At 38.8% G+C, this 13,389-nt stretch overlaps 1 protein-coding gene and 1 long non-coding RNA gene across 6 annotated transcripts; one reads left to right on the forward strand and one right to left on the reverse strand.

The window, feature by feature from the left end:
• LOC148698399 (uncharacterized) lies at positions 1 to 3,055 on the forward strand. Its single transcript, XM_088683039.1, has 2 exons — positions 1 to 2,332; positions 2,606 to 3,055. Exons 1-2 carry the CDS (start codon positions 2,112 to 2,114, stop codon positions 2,847 to 2,849), a joined length of 465 nt encoding a protein of 154 aa, XP_088539165.1. The 5' UTR covers positions 1 to 2,111; the 3' UTR covers positions 2,850 to 3,055.
• On the reverse strand, positions 2,354 to 12,889 carry LOC137746588 (uncharacterized). Of its 5 annotated transcripts, XR_015955012.1 has the most exons (7): positions 12,752 to 12,818; positions 12,168 to 12,553; positions 11,917 to 11,980; positions 4,145 to 11,043; positions 3,823 to 3,898; positions 3,175 to 3,283; positions 2,354 to 2,907 (listed from the first exon to the last, which is right to left on the reverse strand). It is a non-coding gene; the product is annotated as an uncharacterized LOC137746588 (long non-coding RNA). The 5 variants fall into 5 exon arrangements; XR_015955014.1 differs by lacking the exon at positions 3,175 to 3,283 and having other exon boundaries at positions 12,168 to 12,476; positions 12,752 to 12,889; XR_015955009.1 differs by lacking the exon at positions 3,175 to 3,283.
• Positions 12,890 to 13,389: the final 500 nt, after the last annotated feature.

Below are 13,389 nucleotides of genomic sequence, written 5' to 3' on the forward strand. Positions count from 1 at the left end.
TAATTTATTTATTTATTTTTTTTTTAAAACAATTTATAAGTAACTTAACAAGCAACATAAATTTTTTAGGCCCCAAAATTAGGCCGTCGCACTCCCCACCCTTGGCCAAGGCTGGTTGTCACATCCCGGCCCGCGGCGAATCACTTCCCGGGCCCCTCCACCATCGTAGCACAATATTGTCCACTTTGGGCTTACCATTCCCTCACGGTTTTGTTTTTGGGAACTCACGAGCAACTTCGCAGTGGGTCGCCCATCATGGGATTGCTCTAGCCCCCCCTTCTCGCTTAACTTCGAAATTTCTACGGAACCCGAAGCTAGTGAGCTCCCAAAAAGCCTCGTGCTAGGTAGGGATGAGAATATACATTTAAGGATCACTCCCCTTGGCGATGTGGGATGTTACAATCCACCCCCCTTAGGGGCCCGACGTCCTCGTCGGCACACACGCGGTCAGGGTTAGGCTATGATACCAATTGTCACATCCCGGCCCGGGACGAATCACTTCCTGGGCTCGCTCCACCACCGTAGCACGATATTGTCCGCTTTGGGCTTACCATTCCCTCACGGTTTTGTTTTTGGGAACTCACGAGCAACTTCGTAGTGGGTCACCCATCATGGGATTGCTCTAGCCCTCTTCTCGCTTAACTTTGGAGTTTCTATGAAACCCAAAGCCAGTGAGCTCCCAAAAGGCCTCGTGCTAGGTAGGGTTGGGAATATACATTTAAGGATCACTCCCCTAGGGGATGTGGGATGTGGGATGTGGGATGTGGGATGTTACACTGGCCTTGATCTCCATAACGTAAAGTGGCAGGTTGTGATAGTTTAACCCTAATCATACCTCACAATTTTTTGTTGTTTACGCTAGTAACCCTTGATGTTTTTTGTGTTGAAGTGAAATTCCGTTAGGTTTACAATAATACCCCTTGATGTTTCAAGCTGTTTCCACGAAACCCCATGTGTTAAATCCAAAATCGGTGTAATTGAAGAAATTCTCCACTAATTTGTCATTATAGTTAATCACATGGACACCCGCTTAAAATTTATCATATTTCACATAACCCTTCACGTTTATTATTTTTTTCACAAAATATCTTGAGCTTTTAAATTTTACAGTAAGAACTCCTTAAGTTTTAGGATGCTTTCATATATAAATCATTAATTACAAAGTAACGTGACAAAGTTGTTAAACAACAAAAAGAAAATCTTACAAAGTGAAAACAATACTTTTAGCTGTGGTTATTCATGCTAGAAAATGGTTACAACAAGAACCTATGTGAACAAAGGCAATTGAAGCGGGTCAGATGGATTATAGGATAATAAACATAAAAGATTCACTTACGACTAGGTTACATTCACTATGGTGTACTGATATTTGCGTGTATTACAATAGTTTTGAATGTCCCTACTTATGTAGGGCAGCCTACCTTCTCAAGGAAAGTCATGCTTGTGGTCCCTTGCGCTGATCTGTCAAAAAACTCATCTCTAATTGATGACTAAGCTATAATTCCATGAAGCCACCAAACAATTATTTGGCTAAGGGGCGTAAGGCTGGCCAAATGTAGCCCTTTCTTAGCCCCTTTTTCGGGGTCCTACTTATCAGTTGCAATAATTAATTCAAATTCAACAGCTAAATTTGTAAACAATCAAACGTAGTTTAATTAAGTTAATCAATAAATTTAAAGTATAAACTTAAAACTTATAAATTATTGAGGGGCATAAGGTTGACATCACCCTGATGTCGGCATGGCATCACATGAGCCGGGTAATTGGGTCAGTCTATTTTGTGTTGGGCATGCTGCTGGCCTCCACCGAAGCCCAGCTGATTGGGTGGGGTGGGTTTTTGGGGGGCTAGGGGGAAAAATGGGTTGTTGCCCAGTTAATTAAGGAAGGGGTGGAGTTGCTCCAACAAATGTTAGTGAAGGCCTAAAGCCCTTGCAACCGAGTCCAAAGTCCGCAATCACTACTACTAATTAACCGAGTCCAAAAGGCTTCAATCCAATTCACATACAACCCAAAACCCAACCCACAAAAATTGAAAAATATTGTGAGGAAATCGATAAAGATCCTCTCTCGCTTTCTCAATTTTCCTGGAAAAATTGGATTTGCAGGAAATCATGTTAGGGCTCATTGCTCTCACACCTCCACCAATCCCAAGACTTCCATCTATTCCATTTCCATCACTACAGACCCATCTCAACTTCTCTTCTTATTCCCCCCTCAAAACCCCAAAAACACCCAAAAGATTTGTGGTATTTGCCGACGACGGCAATGGGTTGAAGCAGGATTCCAATTCCGAGGAGAGGGAAGAAGAGAAAGGCAAAGAAGGAATTGGATCATGAAAGATAGTGGAACAATGTTTATAATCTCAACTCAATAATGGAGCGAGCCAACTGATCATTAATATTTATAGTAGTACAAGAGGAATCCGTGTAGGACAATATACAAGTAATAGCATGGTTACAATTCAAAACAGAACAAGAACGGAACTGCTGATAGGACTCCTGATAGGATTATGTTTGCGCAGGAACCATATCCTCAATGTACTTGGATTGTTCTTCAGCAACAGAAGGCGCGGAAGACACACGTGGTTTATCAGATCCGACAGTGGTGGCGGAGACGACCATTTGGGGAAGAATCAACGGCCTTCGTTCGAAAACATCAGATGGGGTGATCTGCTACTGGACCCAGATCTTAACAACATCTTGGCCGTCGGATTGACGGGGCTGCTGACGTGGGCGAGTGTGCAGGTGCTGTGGCAGCTTCTGTTCATCGCATTGGCTATACTTGTTGCTGCTGTTAAGTATTCTTTCATTGCTGCTCTTCTTCTCTTCATTCTCATTACCCTTCTTTGACCCACTCTTCCTCCAATTTTACCCCCAAACTTGTGGGAATGCAAATTCTATACCCTGCCTGCCATTTGTTGTTTTAGTCAATTAAAAGATTGAACTTGTTGTAACTCAAGCGGTTAAGAGCGTTTTTCTATATTTCAACTGTGTTGGTGTTGCATAGATGCAATTTGTGCTGCCAAAGAAAGGTGAATACCAATTTGTGCTGAAAAGCAATTATTTGTGTAATTACTTCTAGTGCCGAACCTAATATCTCACAATTCTCGATATCTGAATGAGGTTTAGACATATTTACTTATTTGAAATATGAGAAGTCATTAAGGGCAGTTACTGTTCATTAGGTGAATTGAATAGTGCATAGCTTGGGGAGAGGGCTCCAACGCTGGAGTTGCTCTAAGAATGATGACTTGGTAAAACCATCTTACCAATCCAGGAAGCCTCTACCACATGAATTTAAGAGAATGAACTTACTCATGTTAGACCCAAATCAAACACAACCACCATACATTAACTAAAAGAAAGACCATATTCTTATAGGATAAGAAATCGTCCCTCTCTTCAATTCATCCTATCTGCCACCCAGCTCTGTATCTATATTCTATAGTTCAGTCATAGGAATGAGCTTATTGTAGTGCCTGACTACGCTAATAATTCATACGCAAAAAACTATCATCAGAGAAAATAATACCATGGAATTGAAAACCTATTAGCCAATTTAGTTACCAATTTTTGGTGTAGATTGCCAACTCTCAAATTTTAATTTGTCAAATTGATTAAAATTCCTCAATCTGTTGTAACTTAGTGGGAAAATGCTTTGTTGTTGTTGTTGTTGTTGTTGTAGTATCTGACAGTACCCTCCCACCCCAGAACAGTAAACAAAAATTTTCTCAATCTCTTATATCTCACAAGGAGAAGCACAGGCATGTCAATTTCAGCTCTTAAAACCAAAAGAAAAGATTAGAGGTTCTTAGTTTCTTACCCAAATCCATAAATTTGAATCAAATCTCTGCAGCCCAGCTTGAGATCCCTTTGAAATGACCTCCATGAACACAAATCTTATACATGCAGAACATTTTAGATGAAGTTGTGAGAAGGGGTGATCAACAGCGAGAGAAGAGGCGAGAGGCAAGGCAGAGGTGTAATAAACTCAGTTAACATTTTGCAAGGCTAACCTATAAACTATTGATATTTATTCAGTTCCTCAAACTAACTTTCTACATTACACTTTCCTCTCTCATAAGTGAAATACAGGACTGAAATTAAGCAAAAATTAGTCAACTAAAGGTATAAAAGAAATGTACCTGTGAACAACCGGTAAGCATTAGGCAACATCCTTTTCTGTGTAGCATAGAACATATCAGTTTTCTCCTAAAGATACAGAGAGGAAGAATGTCCCAAATACTGAATTTGGGAAAAAGGAGAAACTGCAAATAGGGAAGGATACCCCAGATGCTGATTCTGGGAACACGGAGACGGTTTTCTGGGAAATGGCCCAACAAAGCATGACATATTATTTTCGAAAATTGATATTAGTAGGGAAAGCACAAAACTTGGTAAATCAAATGAAAATTTTACTTCAACCCAATAAATATTTTTTCTTCAATAATTCATAGAATCCACTATATTGTCACATACAACAACAGCTATGTGTTGGTCCAACACTAATTTTTTTAGTTGGCCTAAAACATAAAAAATAAAAAGAAGCTTTATGAAAAGGATTGGATTAAGTTTAATTTAACAAAAAAACCATCCTATACTATTATTTAATTAAAAAAACTTCATATTTAATCATAAGAACAAAACTAATTTATATTAGATTCACAAATATTAAACACACATAAGCTGAATTAAAAGTCTAAAACGAAATAATTTTTTTTTTCCAGCCTTTACCCCTAACGGACACCGCATTCTGTGAGCCAATTCCGATATTTGTTTGGTTGAAAAATTTGTCAGGGAACACTCCCACTAAATATTTGTTTGGTTGTGTCTATGCCTGCATGTGGATGTGGTGTAATGAGTGCTGAGTGTCGTCAGCATGTTTGTACATGCATGTGATAGCGAGAGGAATGGAATGGAGATGCTAGTTGGACTTGTTTACACGTGGATTTTCACTTCTCAATTAAAGTCTTTATATGGGTCCCAGTTGAAGAAAATTAATTGCAGAGAAAAATAAAATGAAATTAGGCAACTTAAAGGTCGTTGACCAGAGGCCTTATACTCGGAACTCAATTGGCATCCTTGGACATACCCACCGAATGATGAATAGCGGCGATAACCCGCCCCAGGTAAATTGGTTGTTGCTTGAAAATAAAATTGCATCGTGGCTTCCATATATGCCAACAAGTGACAGCAATATTTGATAGCAATTTGATCCTTTCACCCCTGTCAGCATAAATACCACTCAACCAGTTCGCCCAAGAAGTTATCCCATCCCTACCTACACCTCAAGTCATACTTCCCCCGTACCACAGCACCTCCACCCACGGGCATTGAAGAAATAGATGTTCTGTAGACTCATCTGCCAAGTTACAAAGAAGGCAAATGGGGGATTGAGAAGATCGCCGAAAAAATAAGTTAGCCATCGTTGCCACTGCCACATGAAGGGACTTCTACTTGAAAACCCTTATTTTTGGTGGTACCTCTAGATTCCACATACACTTCCATAACTGTTTTGGGATCATAGCAGACCTATGAGGATTGACGTTCCTGTGAAGTCAGGTTCTGGTCAAAGCCCAATGATAACCAGATTTTGCCGAGTATGTTTCCTTTTTTCCGGAAGGCCACACGAATCTATCCATTAAGGTCGAGTCACCCGTATGAGTCTCAAGAATCGCTTTTATCTCCTCCTCCGCCATAAAAGGTTTCAAGAAATCAATGTCCCAAGCCCCATTCTCATTGCATATCAGGGAGTTGACCCTCAAATTCCTAGATACTTGCACTGTGCCCAAGGGAGAAGATCTTCCTGAGGGGATTGATGGAAGCCATCTGTCCACCCATACTCGAACCTTTTTGTCATTCATAATCTGCCAGTCTGCACCCCCAAGAATAATATCTCTTCCAACAAGGAGACTTGACCAAGCCCAAGATGCTCTTCCACCCCGATTTGGATCGAGGAAAGAGCAATTAGGGAAGTATCAGGCTTTAAGCACCGTCGCCCACAAGGAATTTGGTTCCGATAACAACTTTCAACATTGCTTCGCCAAAAGGGCGTCATTGAACTTCACAAAGCACCACAAGCCAAGCCCACCATCTTGTTTCGACCGACCCAACAGTTCCCTAGAGACCCAATGAATACGGTTATCACCTTCTTTTTTACCCCACCAAAATTTTGATATCATAGCATCTAATTCATTGCAAAGAGTCGTAGGAAATTTGAATAGATTCATAGGGCACGTCGGAATTGCTTGCACCACCGCCTTGATAAGGACTTCACGCCCTGCATGAGAGAGAGTAGTACGCTTCCAACCTTGAATCTTTCCTAAAAGCCGGCCTTTGATGTAAGCAAGGCCGTTCTTCTTAGATTTACCCCAAATAGCTGGAACACCCAAGTACAATCTCGAATCCCCAACTCTTTCCATACCAAGAGTGGCAGTTAGCTGGATTGAGAGAGACTCCGGCACATTTACCCCAAAGTAAACACTAGATTTTGACTTATTGACTTGTTGGCCCGAGGTCGAGCAGTACTCATCGATTACTTGATATAAATTCCTGTAATTTTTCTCATCCGCCTTAAGGAAAACTAGTGTGTCATCAGCAAAAAATATATGAGAGATTATAGGACCGGCAAGACCCATTTTCACCCCTTCAATCTGCTTTCTATCACTCGCCTGTTGAATAAGGAGGGAGAGCACCTCACTGACCAACATAAATAGATATGAGGACAGGGGATCCCCATGGCAAAGCCCACGAGAAAGTGTGAACCGAGGACCAGGTTGACCATTTAGGAGAATGGCAAAACTCACGGTGGAAATACAACCCAGGATCACGTTTCTCCAACAACTGCCAAAGCCCATCTTCTCCATTACCGCCATTAAGAAGTCCCATTCCACCCTATCATAAGCTTTATGCATATCCAGTTTAATTCCCAACTCCAGCTTGCATTTCGTCTTTCTTGTTTTAAGGAAGTGGAATAGCTCATGTGCAATGTCAATGTTATCTTGAATTTGTCTTCCTTCCACAAAAGCATTTTGGGTTGGAGAAATCAGCTCCAGCAGTAACCGCTTTAATCGATTAGCCAGGACCTTGGATAGATTTTTGTAAGAATAATTGCAGAGATTGATGGGGCGAAAATTAGACAAACTCCGAGTTTAAAACTTTTGGAATTAAGGCCAAGTGAGTACCATTGATTCGCAAAGGTTGTAAAGACCCAACCATCAAATCTTCAATCATTTTATTAACATATGCAATAATAATGTCCCATTATGACTGATAAAAAATTCCTTGGAAACCGACTGGGCCCGAGGCTTTAAGATCACCCATTTTCAAAGCAGCATGTTTTATCTCGTCCGTAGAAACTGGAGCCGATAATGTGGCATTCATCTCCTCAAATACCTTAGGGATGACGCAGTCAAGGATGCCTCTCCAGTCCCTTTGTCCCGAAGAAGAGAAGCGATCCACAAAGTGCTCATCAAACAACCTTCGAACCTGACCTTGATTGTCCACCCACTCCCCGTTACCATGTTTTCGAGATACCACCTTATTTCTCCTTCTTTGGAGGGTAGGTTGAAGATAGAACTTTGTATTGGCATCCCTTTCCTTTAACCACTAGGCCCTTGATTTTTGCTGCCAGATACATTCCTCCTGACTCCACAAGTTATCAACAACTTTTTATAAATCTTCTATTTCTTGAGAATTAATTCTCCACTCCATTTGAAGCCGACCCAATTGGCTCATCATCTCCTGAACTTGCCATCTTCTCTGGCTGAATTTCCTTCTACTCCACCTGACAAGTTGACCACGGCAATCACAGAATTTTTTGTTCCATCGCTCCACTGAATTTCCTTCCTAAGCTTGCACCTGTACCTATTTCACAATCTCCTTACAATCTGCCTCATTCGCCCAGTATGCCTCAAAACGGAATATCTTTTTCCTTTTTTCTACCTTCGGATCACAATGCACAAGAACATGGTTATGGTCAGAACCGAATGTCATGCCAATAGAAACCAAACAATTAGGCCAAAGTACCTGCCAACTTTTATTCACAAGCCCTCTGTCTAATCGTGCCTCCACTAGCTGCCTATTTCGTTTCCCCCACCAAGTGAATTTAGGGCCATTAAAACCCAAGTCCGATATCTCCAACTTGCTCATAAACTCTTCCAGATATCTTGTCTGATTGTATCTCACTTCGACGCCCCCCGATTTCTCATGATCCCATAAGAATTCATTAAAATCCCCACCACATATCCACGGGGTATTATCCGGACTAAAGTTCTGTATCATTCCCTTCCAAAAATCAGCCTTCTCAGACCTGTAAGATGTTCCGTACACCCCGGTGAATCATAACTCACATTGCAATTGCACAATGCAATAGGTCGCATCAATGAAGTGTTTTGAGGAATCCCTCATATTCACTTGGACCGAGTCATCCCACCAAAGAATAAGACCACCTGACCTTCCAACCGGAGCAACATCAAACCCATTGCAATACCCCATTCTTCGCCCCACCCTTACTATTCTATGATCTTTCATTTTTCTTTATGAGAGAAAGGTCATAAAAGGTCTATGTTTCCTGATTAGCCCATGTAGAGCTCGAACTAGTGTGTCCGACCTAAGACCACGACAATTCCAGAAGAGGTGTATCATGACGATCGTGCGGTTGTTGAAGGCCTACCGTCACTACCTCGGGAAGAAGATCCCGCTTTCTTGGCCATTAGATCATTTTTCTCTTTCTCATATATCTCCTCCATGTAATCCCACATATCCTGATACTTGATCGAAACTTACTGCAACTCTTCTTCTGCATAGATCGCCCTTTCCATCATCAGACACCTTTCCTTCGTAATCATTTTCCTCAATCGGTCTACTGCCCTTTCTTTCCTTTCCTTTACCTTTACTGAATCCTCCTCCGTTTTACATTTTTTTCCTGGATAACTGGCCCACCTCCTTACCCATTCCATCCAACTCCCGTTTGTTGTTACCGCCAATACCCTTTACCTGAAGAGCTTGGACACCCGCTTCTCCATTGTTTTCCATACTTTGTTGGAGCTGAACGGTTTGAGGTAAAAGATTATGCATTGTTACTGTACCTTCAGGTTGACTGAGTTCCTCTTCCTGAATCTCTTCTATCGTGACAGGGGATGAGATTCTCATATATTCATTTCTTGATTCCACTTGTGCAAAGCCCATCACGAATCGATGTTGTCTCATAGGCCCATTGCCTTCCATCACCCATTAGGCCAGGTTGAGGCTCAAACCTTCCTCCCTTCTATGTACTCTATGCCACTTTTTTTTCCTTACCTTTACCCAAATGTAGTACTTTTGGGGCAGGTTCTCCTTCATTTTTTTCACTATTAGTACTTGTTCCCCCCCTGAGGAATCCTCCATTCGTTGCTGACTCGAGGACCTGAAGCCTACCCTTGTTGCCCCTGCATGCCTTCGTCCTCCCCAATTAATAGCCAGTGGTCTTGGAAGATCAATGAAATCCCGAATTGGAACAGCCTTGGTCCATTCTCCATACCCTGCCATTCCTCCCTTCAAGGCTTCAATAGAACACTCCGTATTGGAATGCCCCAATTATTCCACATTTATAACAAAAATCCTGTAGTCTTTCGTATCTAAACTCAATCTGCACCTCTGAGTCCTGATTGTCATTCTTCCTCTTCCCTATCACTTTCACCTTATGGCGGCAAGACCCCAGTTTTACTACCACATGTACCAAGTTGCCGCTACAACCAATAGAATCACCAATTATAACACATGAATATTATTTGTTTTAAAAACCTATTAATATTATTTTATATTATTTTAATGGTGAAATCATGAGAATTGAAGGAAGAAGTAGAAATACATGTGAGTGGAGAGTGGATTATAATATTGTACTTCTAGGAATAATGCTTATTTTTTATTTTAATATGGTGTGAGTTATTTTGATTCAATTTTTTGAACTAGTGTGGATAATTTTGCTTTCTTTCAGAAATAATGTAGATTATTTTTGTTCAATTTCAGAAATAGTGTATTATTTTGCTGTAGTTTCAAAAATATTATGTGTTATTTTGGTTATGTTTGAGATATAGTGTGGGTAATTTTGTTGTAGTTTCAGAAAAAGTACGGTTTATTTTGCTGTGATTCCAGAAATAGTGTAGGTTATTTTAGTTCAGTTTTAGAAATAGTGTGTGTTATTTTGCTATAATTCTAGAAATAGTGTGTTATTGTGGTTATGTTTCAGAAATAGTGTGGGTTATTTTGTTGTTTCATAAATAGTATGTATTATTTTGCTATTGTTTCATAAATAGTGTGTTTATTTTGCTGTCATTCCATAAATAATGTTTATTTTTGTTCCATTCTAGGAATAGTGTAGTTATTTTGGTTTAGTTTTCAAAAATATTGTGGGTAATTTTGTTGTAATTCCACAAATATTGTGGTTATTTTGGTTTTGTTTCATAAATAGTGCGGGTAATTTTACTGTAGTTTTAAAAATAGTGTGAGTTATTGTAATTTAATTTTAGAAATAACTAGAGATTTATGCTCGTGTTGCTGCAGGATTGGAAATTGTATCAAATGGTTTAGATTAAAACAATCAATTCAATCAAGATCCATATTCCCAATAAACAAACTGTAACGGATAATGTGATCAACGATTTGATCACAATGCACAGCGGAATCAACAACTAATACTCAACACTAAACAATCCAAAAACAAAAATGATATTAAGTTTTTTTTTTTTTTAAACCTGATTGTACTAAGCGATTCTTTCAATAATACGATAAATTAAATAAAAGATCACTACCAATAGTTTAGATTAAAACAATCAATTCAATCAAGATCCATACTCCAACAGTTAGACAACTAAAAGCGAAGAGTTGAGAGAAGAAACAACACAAATGTCAGGTTCCCCGAAAAGCATTTAAGTAGAGTTAAAAAAAAAGGGGTTAGTCATGACCAAATTTTAGAAGTCACTAAAACCAAAGCTCAATTGCAAACCTCCTTGTATTCCATGTATGCAATGACTGCAAGTATGCTAATATGTTCAATCATGTTGACCTGTATAAAGAAAGACTCATTTAGTTCATAGTAAATTGTGAGTCATTCTGGATATAAAAACTTCCTTTTTCAAGAAAACTGACGTGGTATCAGATGATTAAAGCTTGTTGGTATCAGATGATTAACTCTAATTACACTAACGCGGACACTATCTTTGAAGAAAACTAAAGAGAAGAACAAAAGTTGTGAAGAGTTATCAACCAAAGTACAAAGACCATAAAGCATGAAATGTTCAAGAAGAGCAGAATTCCACTCAACCGATACATATTGCTGTCATAGCTCTGAGAATAGCTAACTAACCAATCTAACTCTAAAGGCAGCCATCATAAATTGGAAAGCTCATTCGACAAAAGGCTATATTCAAAAAAGGTTCATATATATATGCCCAATTATACAAACAATTTTGCTAAGGAATACCTTTCCAACCTCCTCCTACAGCAACAGACTCTGCATGTACAATTTGATAGTGTTTCTACCCGATAATATAGCCAATGGGATTAACAATTATTAAAGTTGACCCTCCACTACAACTATCCATTCTGCTATATATTCATTCTCTTGCAAAACATTCAAAAGGATGACAAGAAAATCTTGCGTATATAAATTATAGCCGATGGTATATGTCCGTTCTCTTCTACCGTTACAACCAATGAGATATATACTTTCTCTTCTACCATTAAGATATATAAGAAAATAACTATTTCACCAAAAATGAAGATCTAAAAGCTAGCCATTGTACATGTTCTGTCCATTCTATTCTACCATTGAAGCATGCATGTTAAGAAAATTTTGTAAATCTAAACGCTTATTTCAAATAGAGCATATCCATTTAGCTCTTAAAACCGAAAGAAAAGATTTAGGTTTCTTTCTTACCCAAATCAACCAATTTGAATCAAATCTCTGCAACCCTTCCAATCAAACACAAATTAATATAACTCTGCAATCAATAAACAAAACCCACATCAAAAATTCAACAAAGAAAGAGAATCCAGAAACCAAACCTATCAATCAATTCCTAAAATAAACAATAAAGAAAAAATTTCAATAAATAAGTATCTAACTCCACAAATAAACAAAGCCCATATCAAATAATTCACAAAAATTAATTACAACTAAAGAATTACCTTCCAAGAGATGGAGACTCCGAGTAGGCTTCCAATAATGATTTGATCGATAAGAAAATAGTTGTAGGTCATGGGATATCACTTTGGGATTTTCGTGGTTTACCTTTTCTTTTAAAATGGGTTAATACTTGATCATCCAGTCCTCCAACTTTCTGTTTCTCAATCTTTTGCAAGAGGATTGAAATCAGAACCATTAAATTTCAGAAGAAACAAAGTCAGAGGAAAAAAATGGTGTGTCTCCTACATCAAGCAATGAAAATGCAAATTCCTTGGACGTAGCAGAAGGCAAGTGTGGAATGCTTACTCAAGCTCAATTGAAGCTGAATGGGTCAGAGACGGAAATAGAAGCCAAGGAGGAGAAATAACGGTCAACGCCGAATTTGTGGCTGAGGCGAGTTCAAGAGCGATAGATTAAGATTTTTTTTTATATATTTTTTTTTAATATATATACAACTAATTTACCATTTAATTGGAAAACAATTAAACCGTAAAATTAACAACAATTAAATCTTAGGAAGACCAAATTTCCTGTAATTCAAAAAACCCATATGAAAAGCTGTAGATAGTCAGCGTCAAATCTATACCTTGAGTCCATGATGATGAGGTTGCGAGGTATATGCCAATGGTGAAGGCTGATGTAAAGCAATTCAGAAAAACGTGTTGAGGAGGCGTTGATGGTGGTCGAGCAACTCGAATTAGCAAGGAAGTTGTCACAGTGTGAGGAGAAGGGCTGGAGGCGTTGTTGTCGTGGAGGAAGTGGGGAGGGAGGAGAGCTAGAAAATCCGTTCTGGGAGCAAATGAAAGAGCCCTACTTTTCCAACCCTCTTCCCTTACACAATGAGCAACACGTGTACAAGAGCGGCATATTAGTAATTTAACTGTGCAACTCATAATAAAAAGCTTAGAATGGATAGCTAATGAAGGGAAAATCCGTCATTTTCCTATTGTTGAACAGTGCTAAAACTTAACTAAGTTTTAGTATATAAAATGTTTGTTATTTTGCTGTAGTTTCAGAAATAGTGTTTATTTTGTTGCATTCCAAAAATAGTATAGGTTATTCAGGTTCAGTTTCAAAAATAGTGTGAGTTATTTTGATGTTGCATAAATAATGTGGGTTATTTTGGTTCTATTTCATAAATAGTGTGAGTTATTCTGTTGTTTCATAAATAGTGTGTATTATTTTGTTATTGTTTCATAAATAGTGTGTTTATTTTGCCATTAT

This window comes from Pyrus communis, chromosome 2, assembly GCF_041283825.1.
Source record: "Pyrus communis isolate YQ-2024b chromosome 2, ASM4128382v1, whole genome shotgun sequence".
In the NCBI taxonomy this organism is placed as follows: Eukaryota; Viridiplantae; Streptophyta; class Magnoliopsida; order Rosales; family Rosaceae; genus Pyrus; species Pyrus communis.

What these genes read in the sequence shown, in the direction of transcription:
- LOC148698399 (XM_088683039.1), top strand. Translation starts at nt 2,112, where the DNA reads ATGTTAGGGCTCATTGCTCTCACACCTCCACCAATCCCAAGACTTCCA. An exon ending in GGCAAAGAAGGAATTGGATC is followed by an intron (nt 2,333 to 2,605) that starts ATGAAAGATAGT and finishes ATCCGACAGTGG; the next exon opens with TGGCGGAGACGACCATTTGG.